This window comes from Saccopteryx bilineata, chromosome 3 (genome assembly GCF_036850765.1).
Source record: "Saccopteryx bilineata isolate mSacBil1 chromosome 3, mSacBil1_pri_phased_curated, whole genome shotgun sequence".
NCBI classification, from domain to species: domain Eukaryota; kingdom Metazoa; phylum Chordata; class Mammalia; order Chiroptera; family Emballonuridae; genus Saccopteryx; species Saccopteryx bilineata.
In genome coordinates, this window is record NC_089492.1 from 188,169,091 (window position 1) to 188,189,764 (window position 20,674).

A 20,674-nucleotide genomic window follows, 5' to 3' on the forward strand; every position below is an offset into this window, starting at 1 on the left:
CCATAAAAAAAAAGGAACAAATAATGTCTTTTACTAGAGTTTGTCTCTGGACTAAGAGCCTCAGAATTGGCTATGATCCTTGTGCAGTTTATCTTTGATTATTTAAACCCCTTTCTAACATTTAAAAAATTTTACATCCTTGTCTCTGCTTCCCTAGCTCAGGGAAACCAAATAAATATAACAAGTAAAAGTAGTTATAGTCCAGTTCATGGTTTGAATCTTCTCTGAGATTAATATTACTTCTTCTTCTTGATTAATATTACTAATTAAACACATTCTAGCTAATTTAGGAAAATATTAACCTTAACTTCAAAAAATTAAAAGCCTGACCTGTGGTGGCGCAGTGGATTAAAGCGTCGACCTGGAAATGCTGAGGTCGCCGGTTCGAAACCCTGGGCTTGCCTGGTCAAGGCACATATGGGAGTTGATGCTTCCAGCTCCTCCCCCCTTCTCTCTCTCTCTCTCTCTCTCTCTGTCTCTCCTCTCTCTTTCTCTCTCTCTCTCTGTCTCTCCTCCTCTCTAAAAAAAAAAATTAAAAACAGAATTACCATATGTTTCACTTCTTTATCAACAGATACGGATATTTTTACATAATATGTAAAATTACCAATTCCACTTCTGGGTACAAAGAATTAAAAGTAGGGACTCAAATATTTCTACACTTATGTTTATAGCAGCATTATTTATAAAAGCTGTTATTCACAGTTTGATTTGTAACAACTCAAATGTTATTGATGGATGAATGGATTAACAAAGTGGTGTGTACATAAATAGAATATTATTCAGCCTTAGGAAAGAATGACTTTCTAACATGCTCCATCATGAATGAACATTGAAGATCTTATTCTGAGTGAAACAAGCTAGTCACAAAATGGCAAATATTATATGATTTCACTTCTATGAGATGTCTAAAATAGTTAAATTCATAGACACAAAAAGTAGAATTATGGTTGCCAGAAGAATGGAGAGTTTTTGTTTAATGGGTTCAGAGTTTCCATTTGGGAAGATGAAGAGTTCTGGAGATGGAAAGTGGTGATGTTTGTACAATTTGAATAAGTCTTAATGCCACTGAACTGTAAACTTAAAAATTGTTAGAAGGGTTTCAAATTCTGTTCACTAATGTTATATTTAGAACTTTTGCAAAATAAATATAAAATTACAACTTAGCTGTTTCCGAGGCATTAGAATATTCCTTCTTATGCCTAGCTTAGTTGTAGGAATTATGAGGTGGTAATGTTCCTACAGTTCAGAGGTTTGTTTCAGTAAGAGTTTCTATATGACAGGAAGGTGGTGAGGGTAGAGGGGGACTTTCAGGTGGCAAGGGATAGGGTTTAACATGCGGTCTGGTGTTGGTATCTGCCCTGGCCCTAAAGAGAGTCAGTGTGGCTTGTAGACAAACTAAATGAACTCGGGGGCCAAAAGGACCTGATGCCACTGGACTATAATTTTCTGAAGGACAGAGTCCACAGAGGTCCTCTGAAGATAGGACAGTACTTTTAGGTCTCATGGGCGCAGTGCGCCTGTCAGCAGTTGAGAGTGCAGCAGGAAAAGAGCCTTGCATGACAAAGCTGACTCCTGCCCCTTAACCCCCCATCCCCACCCCCACTTCTGCCCTCACCCATGTAGCTAGTACTAGGTATGAAAGCAAGAGTGGCTAAAGAGAAATGTCAGAGCCAGCTTATTAATCAAGTTATGTTTCAGTTTTTAAATTGCACGTGTGGTTTGTTTTTAATAATCATGCTAATACACATCCCTGAACATCTTCTGAAAAATGGTGGCCATCTATCCTGTTGTAGGCAAAGTTAGTAGATTATATAAGTTACAGCTTTAAGATGGGTAGATACAAGTATAGAACTTGAAAATGGGTTTAAGCACAGTGAAGAAGCATTTGCATATGCACATCGAGTATTTTTCCCCAAACTTATGTGCTAACTCATCTCTGCCTAGGTTATTAGCCTCTGCCCTTCCCCCCGAACTAATGACAGACATAATGAAGACTCTGGTGCTCATAGAATGTAATAGTGATTAGATATGTTTTGGGAGTTATAACAGCTCTTAATTATTATTTTTCTTTTTTTTTTTCAATTGCTTAGTACACATATTCTGGTCCCTAGAAGATGATTTCTATTCTTAGGCTGATTTTTTTTAGTTGTTAACGACAGTTGATTCCCTTTCTTCATTGCCCCAGCATTAAGTCCATACTTCTTTTTAACAGTTTATTTTTAACTTAGTATAACCCTTAAAAGGCTGGCTTCAGATGGTTCTTTTCCATCCTGGTTTTTTTGTTGTTGTTTTTTTTTTGGGGGGGGGCGTTGACAGAGAGAGGGAGAGAGAGAAGGACAGATAAGGACAGACAGACACAAAGGGATAGAGATAAGAAGCATCAGTTCTTCATTGCAGCATCTTAGTTGTTCATTGATTACTTTCTCATATGTGCCTTGACTGGGGGCCTACAGCAAACCAAGTGACCCCTTGCTCAAGCCAGCGACCTCGGGGTTTTGGACCTGGGTCTTCTGCATCCCAGTCCAATGCTCTACCTACTGTGCCACTGCCCGGTCAAGCCATCTTGTCCTTTTAAGATAATAAACCTTCATTAGGGTTCCCTGAATATATATCTAGCCATCCCTCTTTTTTTTTTTTGCTAATGGCATAGAACCTTAATATGCATACTCTGATTTTAACGAATTATCTTCACATTTATTGAGCACCTTCTACATGCGAGAATACTTAAAAGCCTGTTAAAATCTAACTCTCTGAAACCTTAAACATTACCTGGAAATGTCCTAACCTTGAAAACATTTCTTATCACTAATCACATTTTCATATCATTTACCCTTTCGCTCTCTTTAGCTTTTTTTGTTTTAAGACTATTCATTTTAAAAATTTCTGTTTTTTGGGTTTTTTTGCAGAGACAGAGAGTCAGAGGGATAGACAGGTACAGACAGGAACAGAGAAATGAGAAGCATCAATCATTAGATTTTTCGTTGTGCGTTGCGACACCTTAGTTGTTCATTTATTGCTTTCTTATATGTGCCTTGACGGTGGGCCTTCAGCAGACCAAGTAACCCCTTGCTCGAGCCAGTGACCTTGGGTCCAAGCTGGTGAGCTTTGCTCAAACCAGATGAGCCCACGCTCAAGCTGGCGACCTCAGGGTCTCGAACCTGGGTCCTTCTGCATCCCAGTCCAACACTATCCACTGCGCCACCACCTGGACAGACAAGACTATTCATTTTAGAGAGGAAAGAAGAGGTAGGGAGGAGCAGGAAGCATCAACTCCTGTATTTACCTTGACTGGGCAAGCCTAGAGTTTTGAACTGGCAACCTCAGGGTTCTAGGTCAATACTTTATCCACTGTGCCACCACAGGTCCTGCCACTGTTTAGCTTTTCATGTGTCTGTGTCTTTATTGCTGCAGCAGGTAACTGCATGTGATGGAGAGAGCATTTGTGCATCTGGTGGACCTGGGTATGATCTGAGCATGTGCCCCTCACCACTTAGTAACCTCAGGCAAGGCAGTTAGGCTCTTTGGACCTTGGGATGTTATGGTGTAAAATGGAGATTTCTTGAGATTCAGACTATGCCCTATGAATGCCGGTGAATCAATGGACGGCAGGCCACCATTTTGCCTTTGTGTCTTGGATCACTCTGAGTTCCCCTCTTGGCGTTTAGAGAATTAATAAAAAAGGAAAAGCGTCAATGAATGGAAAGTTTGTTCTGAGGGAAGAAGATTAATCAGAATGTGGAAATTTTGAGAAAGAAGATGGTGCTGGAGTAGGCAGACGTACCAACATCTACCTCCCAGAACGAAAGTGGATTACAAACTAATTTTATAAACTGTCATCTGGAAAAACCAACTCTGGACTAAACTAAGAGAACTCTTCAACCAAGGAACACTGAAGAAGCCACACTGAGACTGGTAGGAAAAGCGGAAATGCGGAGAGGGCTGCCCAGCTCCTCGGAGCGAACGGCAGCAGGGAGAGACTCGTGTGGCGGGAAGTGAGTTTAGCAAAGGGGAAAGGGTCCTGAACCCCAGGAACAAAGCCCCAGCCTGCAGCCCCAGAGCCCAGAAGAGGTGTAAGGACAGTATTTAGCTGGAAACAAGTCAGGATACTGTTTGTGAGAGAGTCTGATTTCTCAGACCCAAGATCCTTTTTAAAGGGACCGCACAGAACATCTCTCTCACAACCACTCACCCAGGGCTCCTGGGGACGGGGGGAGAGAGGAGAGGACCAGAGTAACAGGAAGAGCGTGTAATCTAGGAGGCACAGGGAGAAGCATTTTGGGAGATAGCCACCCTAACCCCTGGGACGAGTCACTCCCCAAAGCTGAAGTAAATATTTCCCCCGGAAACAGCAATACCAGCAAAGGGAAGCAGGAGAGCAGCCAAACAAGCTCCCCTGCGGCATTCAGAGCAGAGTCGCATAGAAGGAGGGAGCTTTTGGGTCTACAGTAGTGAGTCTTAGGGTCCAAATGGCAACGCCCCCACCCACGTGGCTGAGGGCGCGCTGGATGGCCGGCGGCAGCGGGAGACAAAATTGCGGTTCTGCTGGCAGGGGCGGAAGCCAGCTGGCCACCACTGGGCTCAGGTGTGAGCTCAATCTTGCCCAGCTGGGGAGAAGGGGGCGTGCAAAAGCGGTCAAGCTCAGCTACCGGCAGCCTGTAATCCAGCCTGCGGGAGAAGGGCGGGAACCCCGGAAAGGGTGGAGACCAACCCCTGAGCAAGGGCAGAGGAGTACAGCCTTGCCCCGCCCATGCAAACCAGGCTTGCGGTCTGACTTGGTAGCCGGCTCTTCCCCTGGGGGTGGAACTAAAAGCCCACAAGAGACGAGTTCCGCTACTGAGCTGAGCTTGGGCACGCCCGGTGGTAGAGCCAAGGCTAGCAGCCGTTCTCGAGTAGGCTCCTCCTGCAAGGGCAGGGCGAAAGCCCGGAAACAGGCAGAGACCCGCAGCTGAGCAAAGGTGCTCGCCAGTGCCCTCAGGACCGAGCATAACATCACACACAGGGGCGGGCCAAAGGCCAAGGCCACCAACGCTTGTGCACCCGAGCACATGATCACAGCCACTCCTGTGAAGAGAAAATGAGGAGGCAGAGAAATACATCACAAATAAACCAACAGAAATCCCCAGAAAAGGACCTAAGTGAATCAGATATAACCAAATTACCAGACGCAGAGTTTAAAATAACGATTATTAGGATGCTCAAAGATATTAGAACTGGCTCTGGCCGGTTGGCTCAGCGGTAGAGCGTCGGCCTGGCGTGCAGGGGACCCAGGTTCGATTCCCGGCCAGGGCACATAGGAGAAGCGCCCGTTTGCTTCTCCACCACCCCCCCTTCCTCTCTGTCTCTCTTTTCCCCTCCCGCAGCCGAGGCTCCATTGGAGAAAAAGGTGCCCCGGGAGCTGGGGATGGCTCCTTGGCCTCTGCCCCAGCGGCTGGAGTGGCTCTGGTCGTGGCAGAGCGACGCCCCGGAGGGGAAGAGCATCGCCCCCTGGTGGGCGTGCCGGGTGGATCCCGGTCGGGCGCATGCGGGAGTCTGTCTGACTGTCTCTCCCCGTTTCCAGCTTCAAAAAAATAAAAAAGATATTAGAACAACCATAGAGGGCCTAAATAAAGAGATAATAAATATAAAAAAGGACATTGAAATAATAAAAAAGAATCAGTCAGAAATGACAAATACAATATCTGAAATAAAGTATACAATGGAAGGAATGAAAAGCGGGATGGATGAAGCAGAGAATCGAATCAGTGAGTTAGAGGACATGATAAATAAAGGCACAGAAGCAGAGCAGAAAAAAGAAAAGAGACTCAAAAAATCTGAGGAAACTCTTAAGAGAGCTCTGTGACAACATGAAGAGAAATAACATCCGCATCATAGGGGTTCCTGAAGAAGAAGAGAAAGAACAAGGGATAGAGACTTTGTTCAAACATATTATAGCAGAAAACTTCCCCCAATTAAGGCAGGAAAACATTTCACATGTTCAGGAAACACAGAGAACTCCATTAAGGAGAAACCCAAAAAAACTAACACCAAGACACATCATAATTAAAATACCAAAGCTAAATGATAAAGAGAAAATATTAAAAGCTGCTAGAGAAAAAAAGACTATCACCTACAAAGGAGCCCCCATAAGGATGACTTCTGACTTCTCAACAGAAACACTTGAGGCCCGAAGGGAATGGCAAGAACTATTCAAAGTAATGCAGAACAGGAACCTACAACCAAGACTACTTTATCCAGCAAGGCTATCATTTAAAATTGAAGGAGAAATAAAAAGCTTTACAGACAAAAAAAAAAACCCAAGGAATTCACTGCAACCAAACCAAGGCTGCAAGAAATGCTAATGTTGTAAACAGAGCAAAGGAAAAAAAGAATATAGCAAAAGAGGAATACAGTTTTAAAGGAAAAAAATGGCAATAAACAATTACATATCAGTAATAACCTTAAATGTTAATGGATTAAATGATCTGATCAAGAGACATAGGGTAGCTGCGTGGATGAGAAAACAGGACCCATACATATACTGTCTACAAGAGACACACCTTAAATCAAAAGATGCACACAGACTGAAGATTAAAGGATGGAAAAAAATATTTCACACAAATGGAAATGAAAAAAAAGCTGGGGTAGCAATACTTATATCAGACAAAATGGACTTTAAAACAAAGACCATAGTTAGAGATTAAGAAGGTCACTACATAATGATAAAGGGAACAATCCAAAAGGAAGATATAACCATTATAAATATCTACGCACCTAATATAGGAGCACCTAAGTATATAAAGCAGACTTTGATGGACGTAAAGGGTGAGATCAACAGCAATACTATAATAGTAGGGGATTTCAATACCCCATTAACATCACTAGATAGATCCTCAAGAAAGAAAATTAACAAAGAAACAGCAGACTTAAAGGACATATTAGATCAACTCGATTTAATAGATATCTTCAGAACCTTTCACCCTAAAACAGCAGAATATACATTCTTTTCAAGCACTCATGGTACATTCTCTAGAATAGAGCACATGTTAGGACACAAAAGCGGTCTCAACAAATTTAAGAAGATTGAAATCATATCGAGCAATTTCTCTGATCACAATGGCATTAAACTAGAAATCAACCACAATAGAAAAATTGAAAAACATTCAAACACTTGGAAACTAAATAGCACGTTATTAAATAACGAATGGGTTAACATTCAGATCAAAGAAGAAATTTAAAAATTCCTAGAAACAAACAATAATGAGCATACATCAACTCAAAATTTATGGGACACAGCAAAAGCAGTCCTGAGAGGGAAGTTTATAGCATTACAGGCATACCTCAAGAAGCTAGAAAAAGCTCAAATAAACAACTCAACCCTGCATCTAAAAGAACTAGAAAAAGAACAGCAAGTAAAGCCCAGAGCTAGTAGAAGAAAGGAAATAATAAAGATCAGAGCAGAAATAAATGACATAGAGGCTAAAGAAACAATACAGAGTATCAATGAAACCAGGAGCTGGTTCTTTGAAAAGGTAAACAAGATCGATGAACCTTTAACAAGACTCACCAAGAAAAAAAGAGAGAGGACTCAAATAAAATTAGAAACAAGAGTGGAGAAATAACAACTGACACAACAGAAATACAAAATATTGTAAGAAAATACTATGAAGAACTGTACGCCAAAAAACTAGACAACCTAGATGAAATGGACAAATTCCTTGAATCATATAATCTTCCAAAAATCAATCTGAAAGAATCAGAAAACCTAAACAGACCAATTACAACAAATGAAATTGAAACAGCTATCAAAAAACTCTCAAAAAAGAAAAGTCCTGGGCCTGATGGCATCACTAGTGAATTCTACCAAATATTCAAAGAAGAACTCCTATCCTTCTCAAGCTATTTCAAAAAATTCAAAAGGAAGGAAGACTTCCAAACTCCTTTTACAAGGTGAGCATAATTCTGATTCCAAAACCAGGCAAAGATAACACAAAAAAGAAAATTATAGGCCAATATCCCTGATGAACTTAGATGCAAAAATCCTGAACAAAATATTAGCAAACCGGATCCAGCAATATATGAAAAAAATCATACACCATGATCAAGTGGAATTTATTCTTGGGAGGCAAGGCTGGTACAATATTCACAAATCAATCAATGTGATTCATCACATAAACAAAAGAAAGGAGAAAACCCACATGTTTCATAGGACATACTCAAGCTCACTCCATGCTCCCTGGAGCTTTAGCACAAGGGAATGCCCTTTTTTTTTTTGTATTTTTTCTTTTATTTATTTTTTGAATTTTTCTGAAGATGGAAATGGGGAGGCAGTCAGACAGACTCCTGCATGCGCCTGACCAGGATCCGCCTGGCATGCCTGGGGGGGGGGGGTGCTCTGCCCATCGGGTGTGTTGCTCTGTTGCAACCAGAGCCATTCTAGCACCTGAGGCGGAGGCCAAGGGGCCATCCTTAGTGCCCTGGGTGGCTTTGCTCTGATGGAGCCTTGGCTGTGGGAGGGGAAGAGAGAGACAGAGAGGAAGGAGAAGGGGAGGGGTGGAGAAGTAGATGGGCACTTCTTCTGTGTGCTCTGACTAGGAATCAAACCCGGGAATCCTGCACACCAGGCCAATGCTCTACCACTGAGGCAACCGGCCAGGGCCTAGGAATGCCCTTGTTGATCAAGCTACCCAAAAGAAAATTATGTGGAGCAACCATGACAGACCGAGCAAGTCAGTCTCATACTATTCATCACCAGAACGCTGCAGGCCGGTGTAAACAGTTTCAACTTTCTCAGGAAGCAGCACGACAGATTGGGAAAACCTGTCCAAGGGGTCCTATACTGCCCCTTCATTTGGAGTTAACCCTCAAGGACCCCTACCAGGACAACTTTGGCAGATGGATGTTACTCATATATCTTCATTTGGCAAACAGTCGTATGTCCACATTACAGTGGATACATATTCTGGATCTATAGTAACCTCTGTCAGAACAGGAGAGGCTGCTAAGCATGTTATAGTTCATTGTCTATATGCATTCTTCTATTATTGGATTTCCTAAACTGGCTAAACTGAAGATGCTCCTGCATATGGAGCAAAAGCATTTACTGTATTTTGTCATGCTTACAATCTTTAAAGTTAAGGTATTATTAAAGTGTACTCAGCAAACATTTTAAGGTCAATTAAAAAAAAAATTAAAAAGGGGGTAGCCATATCCTGGAACTCCTACGGGTCTACCATATCATGCTTCTTACTTTAAAAAAAAAAAAATTAACATTTCTTTTGAATGCTGATGAACAGGAGACACCAAATCTTTTTCGCCTGCAAACTACTACCTTCTTTATTAGATCCAGCTAATAACACTGTTTTGTCTTTTTCCAAATAGCTCCAGATATATGGAAAAGATTTATATAGGCAGATGGGGATCCTCAAACCCCTCAGCGAGTTCTTCTGAGCATAGCTTTTAACATACCTAGAGGCAGAAAAAGCCCAATAGAGATCAGAGGAACTACCAGCTTTTAGGATACACCCTTAAAGGCTCCAATGCCCCAAAGGGGTCTCCTAGGATGCCATCTGGGTCCTGCTTCAATAGTGGAAAGGAAGGTCATTGAGCTAAAGCCTGCCAGGCTTACATGCCTCTGCTGTGAGGAAACAGGGACACTGAAGGTAGGCTTCCCCCTCGCTCCTCTAAGGGAGGGTTCAGTCTCTTCCAGCACTGCTCCAGCCACCTATGACCTAACCTTGCCCAGAAAGCTGGGGTTTGCCACTGAAGGCTGAAGGTGCCCAGGGCCGTCGGCCCCATCTACGACACTGTGGACGAGCCTAGGGTATTTCTTCCAAGAAGCAGGTAAACTGATCTCATTTGCACAAGGGCCACTTAACTATGTTTTGCCTGAATAGTCAGGTTTTTTATTCTTTCCTCAAAGATCTCTGTTGTGGGTGTTGATAGTCCTATTTTCTGCTGTTTTGCTTAATATATAGTGTTTCCTTTAGCCCTCCTACCTCAATGCCCCACTCATATTTCAGGCTGGGACCTACTCCTAATTTAGAGCTCTCTTTCCCCCTTTTGCCAACTTCTATTATGAATCTACCTTTGCCACCCAGCTTAGTGTATCCCAAGGTTCTCTTTACCACGCCACAGTCGCAGAGCTCCAGGGAAAAGCAACCTGGTCTCATCTCTTCAGGCAGAGGAGAACAGAAGCTCCATGTCCACGCATGTTGCAAATGGCTTTTCCAGTCTATCTGAATCATTACCAGCTAGAAGCAGCGGTCATTGGGACTTGGACATGAGCTGCAAAGTATAGAATGGTGACAACAATTCCAGTGCCATGAGGACTTTTCCTGGACTCCTGCTCCCTGTGACAGCTCCTAACAGACTGAACTGTGGTTGAGTTGCATTTTTCAGGAATTTGGCATGGTGATGGGGCCAACTTGGACTTGGTGAACATGTTAAGGACACTACTCTTTTATGGATTCTTGTTGTATTGGCCAAGCGTTTTCTTAAAGGCTTTTAATCACTGTAAAAAAAAAATAGAAGACTGGATAAAGAAATTGAGGCACATATACACCATGGTATACTATTCAGCTAGAAGAAATGATGTCATCGGATCACTTAACAGCAGAATGGTGGAATCTTGATAACATTATGTGGAGTGAAATAAGTGAATCAGAAAAAAACCAAGAACTGCAGGATTCCATACATTGGTGGGACATAAAAACGAGACTAAGAGACATGGACAGGCGTGGAGTGGTTACGGGGGGGGGGGGAGGGAGTGTGGGGGGAGGAGGGGAGGGGGAGGGGGAGGGGTACAGAGAGAACTGGATGGAGGGTGACTGAGGATGATCTCTCTTTGGGTGATGGGTATGCAACAGAACTAAATGACAGGATAACCTGGAAATGTTTTCTTTGAATGTATGTACCCTGATTTATTGATGTCACCCCATTAAAATAAAAATTTATTCATTAAAAAAAAAAAGAATGTGAAATTTTTACTGTCCTGAATGGTATTAACTGTTAAAAATTGTAAATAGAAGTAATACAAGAAGCAACCACATTTTGAGGCTTTTTTTTTTTTTAAGTGAAAGGAAGTAAGACAGATGAAAAGCATCAACTTGTAGTTTTGGCACTCTTAGTTGTTCATTGATCGCCTCTCACACATGCCTTGACTTGAGGGCGAGTCTTCAGCCAAGCCTGTAACCCCCTGCTCAAGCCCGCGACTATGGGGTCATGTATATAATCCCGCACTCACGCTGGCAACCTTAAGGATTTGAACCTGGGACCACACATACCAGATCAACACTATCCACTGCGCCACCACCTGGTCAGGCAACATTTTGAGTGCTGTTTTATAAAGAAAAAAGTAGTATGACCAACACTCATTGCTGGTTCCCAGGTCCTGAGTTTCCCTGTCTCCTTTGATTCACTTCTAAATTTGTTATTTAAGAAAAGCAATTATGTAGAATATCTGATATTTCAATTTTCTCTATATTTCTAATCTTCTTCATCTGATTTAGAATCTCCCTGTGTTTTTTCCAGTGTTCTCTGTATAAGTATCATTTTTCTTTTTTCATTTCCTTATTTAGCTGTTCAAAATTTTTCTAAAGATTTTATTTATTCATTTTAGAGAGAGGAGAGAGAAAAAAGGGGAGGAGAGCAGGAAGCATCAGCTCAAAGTTGCTTCCTGTATATGCCTCTACCAGGCCAGCCAAGGGTTTCAGACTGGCAACCTCAGCATTCCAGGCTGAGGATTTATTCACTGCACCACCACAGATCAGACTTATTTAGCTGTTTTAATTATATACTTGGACTAAAATGACCCTCTGATGTGGAGGAAATGTTACTGCTAATCTAATCTCAGTTTTCTGACTTAAGCTTGTTTTCTTTGAATTACTCTGAATATCCTGTTTAAAACAAGTATGCTGCATCAGTGAAAGATACCAAACCTGTTTACCCTAGAGCAGTAGTTTTCAGCTTTTAATGTGCATCAGAATCATGGGAAAGGTGCTTGTGCTACAGTTCCAGAATTCCCAGGTAGCTGGGGATGTGGCCCAAGAAGCATTTTTTACAAAGCTGCCTAATGATTTTATTGTGCAGTCAAGTTGAGAACCCCTGCCATAGATAGCACTTAGCCACTGAACGTTATACTTCACATATCAAACATTACATTACTGTGTAGCTCTTGGTTTATAAGTCTCTGGTTAAAGTTGGTCTTACATATAATTTAGAAAATTATAATTTAAAGTTTATTTAAAGTTACATAGTCTCATTACCTTCTCTTTTAACTTAAAGTTTAAAAAAAATGAAATATTATTGTTCTTTTCTACTTAATATTTTTACATTGGTTCTCTGAAAAATTAATTATTAAACAGAATAATTTTAATTGAATAAACCACAATTTATGTTCTTTTTTACTGTTTTGCAAAATGCTTTTTAATTCTGTGTACTCTCACATTTTTATCTAACTCATTTTCTAATTTTCCATTCATCTGTCTTTAGTATGTTTCTAGCATTCATCAGTTACTTAGTTGTTTCAATGAACTATTTGTATGCTTCATGGACAAAATAGCTTTTATGCAGCCTCCATTCCTTGGTGTTCTTTTTTCTCTTTAAAGAGTGAGTAGTTGGAGTATTTTTTTCTGAGTGCTAATACTGTGCCAAGAGCCCCACACCCAGACTTGGTGTGGCTCTAGCTCATGTTAGGTAGCTGGGATGCAAATGGTCATGGCTGTAACCTGAAGCAGAGTGCCTAGTTAATTCTTAGGAGATGGTCTCAAACACAAAAGAGACCCAGTGTGGGGAAAATCTTAACTATTAACCTGATAATTTTTGGCTTAAGTTGGGTTTGGGGGTTCTAGTTTTATAGGTAAAGTACTTGAATAAAAGGTGTGAGGAAAGCTATTGTGGCCATAGAGGTGGCCACGGTCAGTGTGCAGTTGCAAAACTAGAACTAGAGAAACTGTGGGTGATTAAGCAGTCAAAATGTAGAAAAGTGACAGAGAAAATCAGGCAAATTGCTAGAACAGTGCAAAAACAGGGCTAAGGTAGGGTCAGTTGGATATGTCTGCCTGGCAGTGATAATGCACCTAATGCATCTGTTCTCACTGTTGCTGTGAGGGGAAGATATGATTCCCAGAGGACTGTGACCAAGATGCTGTGCTGGGATCCAGGCACACAGGTGCCCTCCTTCCCGGGGGAGTCAGCTCTTTACAGCTCAGTGTGGTGAATGCTTAGAGGGTTCAACAGGGGAATACTGAGTCCAGGTTGGAGCTACCAGGGAAGCCCCATCTGTAGGTCATACCCAGAAGCAAAGCTCAAGTTTGACACGATGGGCACTGCATGTACAGGTATTCAGTGGCCCAAAGCTGTTTTCAGACTTCTCCAATGCAACCGACAATAAGAGATGCATTTTATCTGATGGACAAGGATGCTGATATGCGATGATGGTCTCTGGTTTCTCCTGTTCTCTTTTAATAATGATTGGTATTCTCCAAATTGATTTTTGTATCCTAGAGCTTGAAAAGTACGCATGTGTAGAATAGAGAGAAATAACACAGCACTCACCCACCTACCTCTAGACAAAGAGTTGATGATTATACTAGGTGTAGGGTAGCCATATCAAAATGACTGGAAGAAAAAAGACCTAATCTAGACTGACATTGGACAACTGTTATGGCTGTCGGAACAAGAAAAGAGAACCCACTTAAGCGCCTTGAAGCACAAACATATTTGCTTGGCTCTTTTCCTTTTGAAGAATCTTCATTCAGTTTCAAGAAGCCTTGGGTTTCTTTGCTTTGGAAACCCACTCTATTCCTGGTTCCTTATCTCCACAGTTTGAGGTGGGACAGCAGTCATCAGGCATTTTTCAGTGCGGTTTGGGTGACATGAGAAGTTCCTACTGGAAGGATTTGGCTGATTAAAAACAAAGTGCTTTGAGGATGTGGAGCTTGCTTGTAACATTTCCATCATTTCCCATTGAGTAGTTGCTGGCTGGTACATGTATTTAGATGGTTTTATTTTTAGGGCCAGGTCTAAAATGTGACTGGGAATAAATCCGTTCTTGAATTGGAGAAAGAATGACTTGAGCAACAAAAAGAAAACTTACAGCCAGTTCTGCTACAGTGCAGCACACACATTCCTAAAAATCATCACACAATGCAAAATCGTGCTCTAAAAACCAACAGAGCTTATGAGGGAAATGGGGTAGGGGCCCAGCATTAAAAAATTTTGTTATTGGCACATTTAAAAATAAGGTAGGACCCTAGTAAAAATGGTAGCACAATGTGGCATGTTAAATGACTAAGAAAAACATTAAAAAAAAAAAAACTATAATAAATGTGGCACTTTATCTTGAAGAAGTCCTGCAGTTTGCTGGAGAAAGTGGATGTTGGAAGGTCTGCTCTTGGGTTATTGCAAAGTGTGATGGAAGTGGAACCGGAAATCAGATGGAAAGCTTTGCACTTGATGTGGATGGAGCAGCTGTTGGAGGTGAGGGTTTTGTGGATTCTTGCCCAGCTAGATCCATCTGATAGTGGTTCTCAGCGGCTTCTCCAAAGTCAGGAATAAACACAGGTGAAATTTGCAGTGTGCTCACATTGTTCCTAATATATCAAACCTGTTGAAACAAAACGTTGTAGCTGCGCTGACAGTATTTTAATATCTTTGAAGACAGCTAAGAATGAACATACATGACCTTGAACTCAGAAATCCCTATGGACAGGAAACTAATTGAAGGAGTTGGAGCAAAGAGACTAATAATTGTTTATAAAGACTTCATTTAACATGTTGTGTAAATGGGATACTGATGTTCAAAGCCCACTTTTACTTGTTCATTTGAAAATTTTTCATGCATTCAATTTGCGGATTATATAATCTAAATAAAATGGTGGGCTTTGTATAGTTAAATGGGATTAGATTCAACAGATGTGGATAGCAATATTTTAGAATGTCAAACTTTATAAAGGACGTTTAATAATTCTGTAGAAACTACAGTGGTTGCTCCCTGACTTTAAGCTGAAGAAAGTAATGGCCATGAATATCCAAAATGATTAACCAGTTTTGAACTTTTTTTGAAGTTGAGACTCATACTGCTTACTAAATTTACCAACTTTTGATTAATCCTAAGCTGAAACATACTCAGAGAAATACCGATAAATCTTGTTTAAAAATATTTCCCAGGAAACACAAGTTTGGGAATAAGATTTATACTGCCCACGTTTTAGATGTGCTGTGTGGGGAGCTTGGTCTCTGTGACATAGGGTGTAAATGGTAGCTGTATACTACAATTGCTAACCTGTATTTTTAAAATGTTCATAAACATCACAATGATGGCAGCTTAATATGCGTGTGTTGGATATACATCATAAGTTGTTTATCATTTCCTTATTAAATTTAGGGCTTTTTACAATTTTCCCATTTTAATAAGTTAATTTTAATACCTTTTGTATGTGAAAATGTCCTCACATGATTTCCTTTTGTAGAATTTTGAAAGTGGCAGAAGTTGACACATCTTACAAAATTGCTCTCTAGAAATATACCACTTTATATGTTCTTTACCAGCCCAGACTTAATTGCCTAATTGCCATATTTAAAGCTTTCCTAATCTAAAGGTAGAAAGCATTGTTTCATTTTTACTTGAGATTAGTTTTTCCTCTTTCGGTGTTAATTTCATAGTATGGGGTTTTTTGTGCACATCCTTTGTGTGTTTGTCACTGTGTTTTATATGAGGTATTAAGTAAACACTTCAATAGACTTTTTTTTTAAAGAAAATTAAGTACCAAGTGTTCATTACACTTACTGAATGATTGGTCCATACTGACTTCTGTTGCTTTGTAAAGCATATATTGTCATTGTAGGAACTGTATTTTTAGTCTAGTTGGTCATTTTCCTTGTACTAGAACCATGCCCTTAATGTAGCTGTATAATACTATATAACTAGTGGGGGGGGCTAGTAAGGTGTATTTCACTTATTATTCTTTTCAAAAAAATTTTTTTATTTTATTTAGGAAATTAAATTTAACAGGGTGACATTGATCAATAAGAAAATATAGGTTTCGGCCTGACATGTGGTGGCACAGTGGATAAACCGTTGACCTACCCTGCACTTGCATGTCAAGGCACATATGGGAGTTGATGCTCCCTGCTCCTCCCCTTTTCTCTCTCTCTCTCTCTCTCTCTCTCTCCCCCCTCTCTAAAATGAATAAATTTTTAAAAATTAAAAAAAAATACATAGATTTCAGGTAAACATTTCTATAGCATTTGTACTGTTGATTACATTGTCTACCCATCACCCAACATCAAATCATTTTCTGTCACCTTATATATGTCCCTCTTTATACCCTTCCTTCCCCCTACCTCTCCCCAGTCCCCTTTCCCCTTGTAACCACTTCACTTTTATCTGTGTCCATGAGACTGTTTTATATCCCACCTATGTGTGAAATCATACAGTTCTTAGCTTTTTCTGATTTACTTATTTCACTCAGTATAATGTTCTCAAGGGCCATCCATATTGTCATAATTGTCACTATGTCATCATTCCTTATGGCTGAGTAGTATTCCACTGTATATATGTACCACAGCTTCTTTATCCAATCTTTTATCAAGGGACACTTTGGTTGTTTCGATGTCTTGGCCACTGTGAATAATGCTGCGATGAACATGGGGCTGCATCTATCTTTACATACCAATATTTTTTAGTTTTGGGGGTAGATACCCAGCAGAAGGATTGCTGGGTCATATGGTAGTTCTATTCTTAATTTTTTGAGAAACCACCATACTTTCTTCAATAATGGTTGTTGTACTAATTTGCTTCCCACCAGCAGTGAGGGAGGGTTCTTTTTTCTCAACAGCCTCTTCTACACTTGTTATTACCTGTCTTGTTGATTATAGCCTATCTTACAGGTGTGAGGTGTTATCTCATTGTAGTTTTGATTTGCATTTCTTGAATAGCTAGTGAAGATGGGCATCTTTTCATATATATGTTGGCCATCTGTATGTCTTGGAAGAAGTGTCTGTAATTGGATTGTTTGCTTGTTTGTTGCTGAGGTTTGTGAGTTCTTTGTATATTTTAGATACAGTATTAGCCCCTATGGGAGCTCTTGTTTGCAAATATCATCTCCCATTTAGTTGTCTGCTTGTTTGTTTTGTTGTCAGTTTCTTTGCTGTGCAGAAGCTTTTTTTTTTTTTTTTTTTTTCATTTTTCTGAAGCTGGAAACAGGGAGAGACAGTCAGACAGACTCCCGCATGCGCCCGACCGGGATCCACCCGGCACGCCCACCAGGGGGCGATGCTCTGCCCATCCTGGGCGTCGCCATGTTGCGACCAGAGCCACTCTAGCGCCTGAGGCAGAGGCCACAGAGCCATCCCCAGCGCCCGGGCCATCTTTGCTCCAATGGAGCCCTGGCTGCAGGAGGGGAAGAGAGAGACAGAGGAAAGCGCGGCAGAGGGGTGGAGAAGCAAATGGGCGCTTCTCCTGTGTGCCCTGGCCGGGAATCGAACCCGGGTCCTCCGCACGCTAGGCCGACGCTCTACCGCTGAGCCAACCGGCCAGGGCCTGCTGTGCAGAAGCTTTTTAATTTGATACAGTCCCATTCATTTATTTTTGCCTTTACTTTCCATGCTGTTGGGGTCAAGTTCATAAATTGTTCTCTACAGCCAAGGTCCATGAGTTTAATACCTATGTTTTCTTCTATATAATTTATAGTTTCAGATCTTATATTTAGGTCTTTGATTCATTTTCAATTAATTTTTGTGCAAGGAGACAAACTATAGTCAAGTTTCATTCTTTTGCATGTGGCTTTCCAATTTTTCCAGCACCATTTTTGAAGAAGCTTTCTTTTTTCCATTGTGTGGTTTTGGCTCCCTAGTCGAAGATGATCAGTCCATATGTATGTGGTTTTATTTCTGAGCTCTCAATTCTGTTCCGTTGGTCTATGTGTCTGTTTTTCTGACAATACTATGCTGTTTTATTGTGACTCGATAGCATAGTTTGAAGTCAGGTAGTGTGATAACCTCTGGTTTCATTCTTTCTCCTCAGGATTGCTTTGGCTAATTGGGGTTTTTTATGTTTCCATACAAACCTGGTAATTTTTTGTTCTATTTCTTTAGAAAATGACTGGGATTTTGGTGGGAATTGCATTAAATTTGTATATTGCTTTGGGTAAGGTGACCATTTTAACTGTGTTGATTATTCTAGTTCATGAACATGGAATATTTTTCCATTTCATTGTCTTTTTCAATTTCTTTCCCTAATGTTTTATAGTTTTCAGTATATGTCCTTCATATCCTTTTAAGTTTATTCCCAGGTTATTTTATTTATTTTGTTGTTGTTGCAATTGTAAAACGAATTGGTTTGGTTTTGGGTTTTTTTAGTTCAGTTATTGAAATTTCATCGTTGGCAAACAGAAAAGCAATGGACTTTGGTATATTGATTTTGTATCCTGTGACTTGACTGTGTTGGTTTATTGTTTCTAATAGGTTTATGATGGAAGAAATTTCTTAGCTTGTCTTCCAACCAAATCTTAACCACTGAGATGGTGATTAGAAAGTGAATTAGAATTAAATTTGAGAAAGGTAACTTCACAATATTTGGTGTTAATAAAATATGATTGTGATGGCATGGATAATAAGAAATGTGTGGATTTGTTTTGATGTCAACTTCTGACATCAGAGTATAAAAGAATTTGGTAGTGTCCTTCTTTCTTCAGTGCAGATGGTGATTTCATCATCAGCTTTTCCTTACATTGCCTACTCTCAAAGTGGTTGCAGAGGTAATTCTTTCATAACTCATTTTATCTTCCCATGCTAATTTTTCTCTTGTTTCTGCTGTGTCAGAGATCAGTCTTAAAAATTCATGATTTTCCAAAATAGTCAATTTCTTGAAGATATTCTAAGGTATTTGCATAGAGTATACAAAATAGGTTTTGTTCATTTTTGTTAGGTTGGTATGAAAGCAGGGGAAAGTGTGTGTGTGTGAGAGAGAGATATTATGCCCATCAGTTACTACTCTCCACTTTTAATTAAGCTTCATGTGCAGTCTGTGCAGGTTCATTTTTACCCCTAGTTACCAATTCTGGTACACTTTATTCTGTTAAATATATATCCAAGCTTTTGTCTGATATCATTTTGCCTGAAGAACTTCCTTTAACATTTCTGTAGTATAGATCTGCAGGCTACAAATTTTCTCAGCTTCTGTCTGGAAACGTTTTTACTTCTTTGTTTTTGAAGGATATTAATTTAGACTATGTCTAAGTTGACTTCTTCATGCTCTTTAAAGGTGCCCTTTTTCTTCTGTTATATATATACTTTCGAAGATAACTTGTACAGTTTCTTTTTTTTTTTTTTTTTTGTAAATATTTTTCTGAAGCTGGAAACGGGGAGAGACAGTCAGACTCCCACATGCGCCCGACCAGGATCCACCCGGCACGCCCACCAGGGGGTGATGCTCTGCTCCTCCGGGGCGTTGCTCTGTTGCCACCAGAGCCACTCTAGCGCCTGGGGCAGAGGCCAAGGAGCCATTCCCAGCGCCCGGGCCATCTTTGCTCCAGTGGAGTCTCAGCTGCCGGAGGGGAAGAGAGAGACAGAGAGGAAGGAGAGGGGGAGGGGTGGAAAAGCAGATGGGCGCTTCTCCTGTGTGCCCTGGCCGGGAATCAAACCCGGGACTTCTGCACGCCAGGCCGATGCTCTACCACTGAGCAAACCGGCCAGGGCCTTGTACAGTTCTTATGTTGTATCTTTATGTCTTTTTTTCTCTTTTCTTTGAAGATTTTCTTTTAATCACTAGCTGTCAACAGATTGTGATGTGCCGTATTTTCTTTTGTGTGTGTGTGTGTGTTCTGATTGGTATTTGTTAAGCTTCATGGGTATGTGGGCTTCTAGTTTTCAACAAATATGGAAAACTTTCAGGCATTAAGTTCTACAGATATTTTTTACACAGAAACTCACACCTTTTCTCAGACTCAAATGAGACATATGCTAGACTGCATGGTATTATCCCACAGAGCACTTGGACTTCACTCATTGAATGTTCTGTTTTCCTTTTTTCACCCTGTGCTTCATTTGGGATAGAATCTATAGATGTCTTCAAGTTCTTTGATCTTTTCTTCTGTCATATTCAACCTGTTAAGCATAGCCAATGAAATTTTTATTTTTTTAATTAAATTTATTGAGGTGATACTGGTTAATGCGATCATATAGGTTTCAAGTGTACATTTCCATGATACATGATTTGTATATTGTAATTTGTGCCCATCACCCAAAGTCAAACCAACTTCTGTGACTATATTTGGCCCCCTTTATCCCTCACCACTCCCATACCTTCTTCCCTCTGGTAACCACCATACTATTGTGTATGTCTATGAGTTTCAGTTTTATATCCCACATATGACCAAAATCATACCGTTCTTAGCTTTCTCTGATTTATTTCGATTAGCATAATATTCTGAAGGTCTATCCATGTTGCCACAAATGACAGAATTTCGCCTGACCTGTGGTGGCGCAGTGGGATAAAGCGTCGACCTGGAACACTGAGGTTGCCGGTTCGAAACCTTGGGCTTGCCCAGTCAAGGCACATATGGGAGTTGATGCTTCCTGCTCCTCCCTCCCCTTCTCTCTCTCTCTCTCCTCTCTCTCTAAAAATTAATAAATAAAATATAAAAAAAAAAAATTAAAAAAAAAAAACAAAAAACAAATGACAGAATTTCAT

The 20,674-nt window shown here is 40.5% G+C and overlaps 1 protein-coding gene across 5 annotated transcripts in view; it reads left to right on the forward strand.

Moving 5' to 3' along the window:
* The window catches only part of CDYL (chromodomain Y like), a 230,297-nt gene that overhangs the window by 167,045 nt on the left and 42,578 nt on the right, over positions 1–20,674 (forward strand). The window contains exon 1 of one of the 5 annotated variants that reach the window (XM_066268402.1): positions 14,403–14,460. The exons of the other annotated variants lie outside the window; for them this stretch is intronic. Coding sequence (XP_066124499.1) covers positions 14,418–14,460 — 43 coding nt within the window. The 5' untranslated portion in view covers positions 14,403–14,417. Of the gene's footprint in view, positions 1–14,402; positions 14,461–20,674 lie in introns of those variants that run through there. 5 annotated transcript variants of the gene reach the window in all.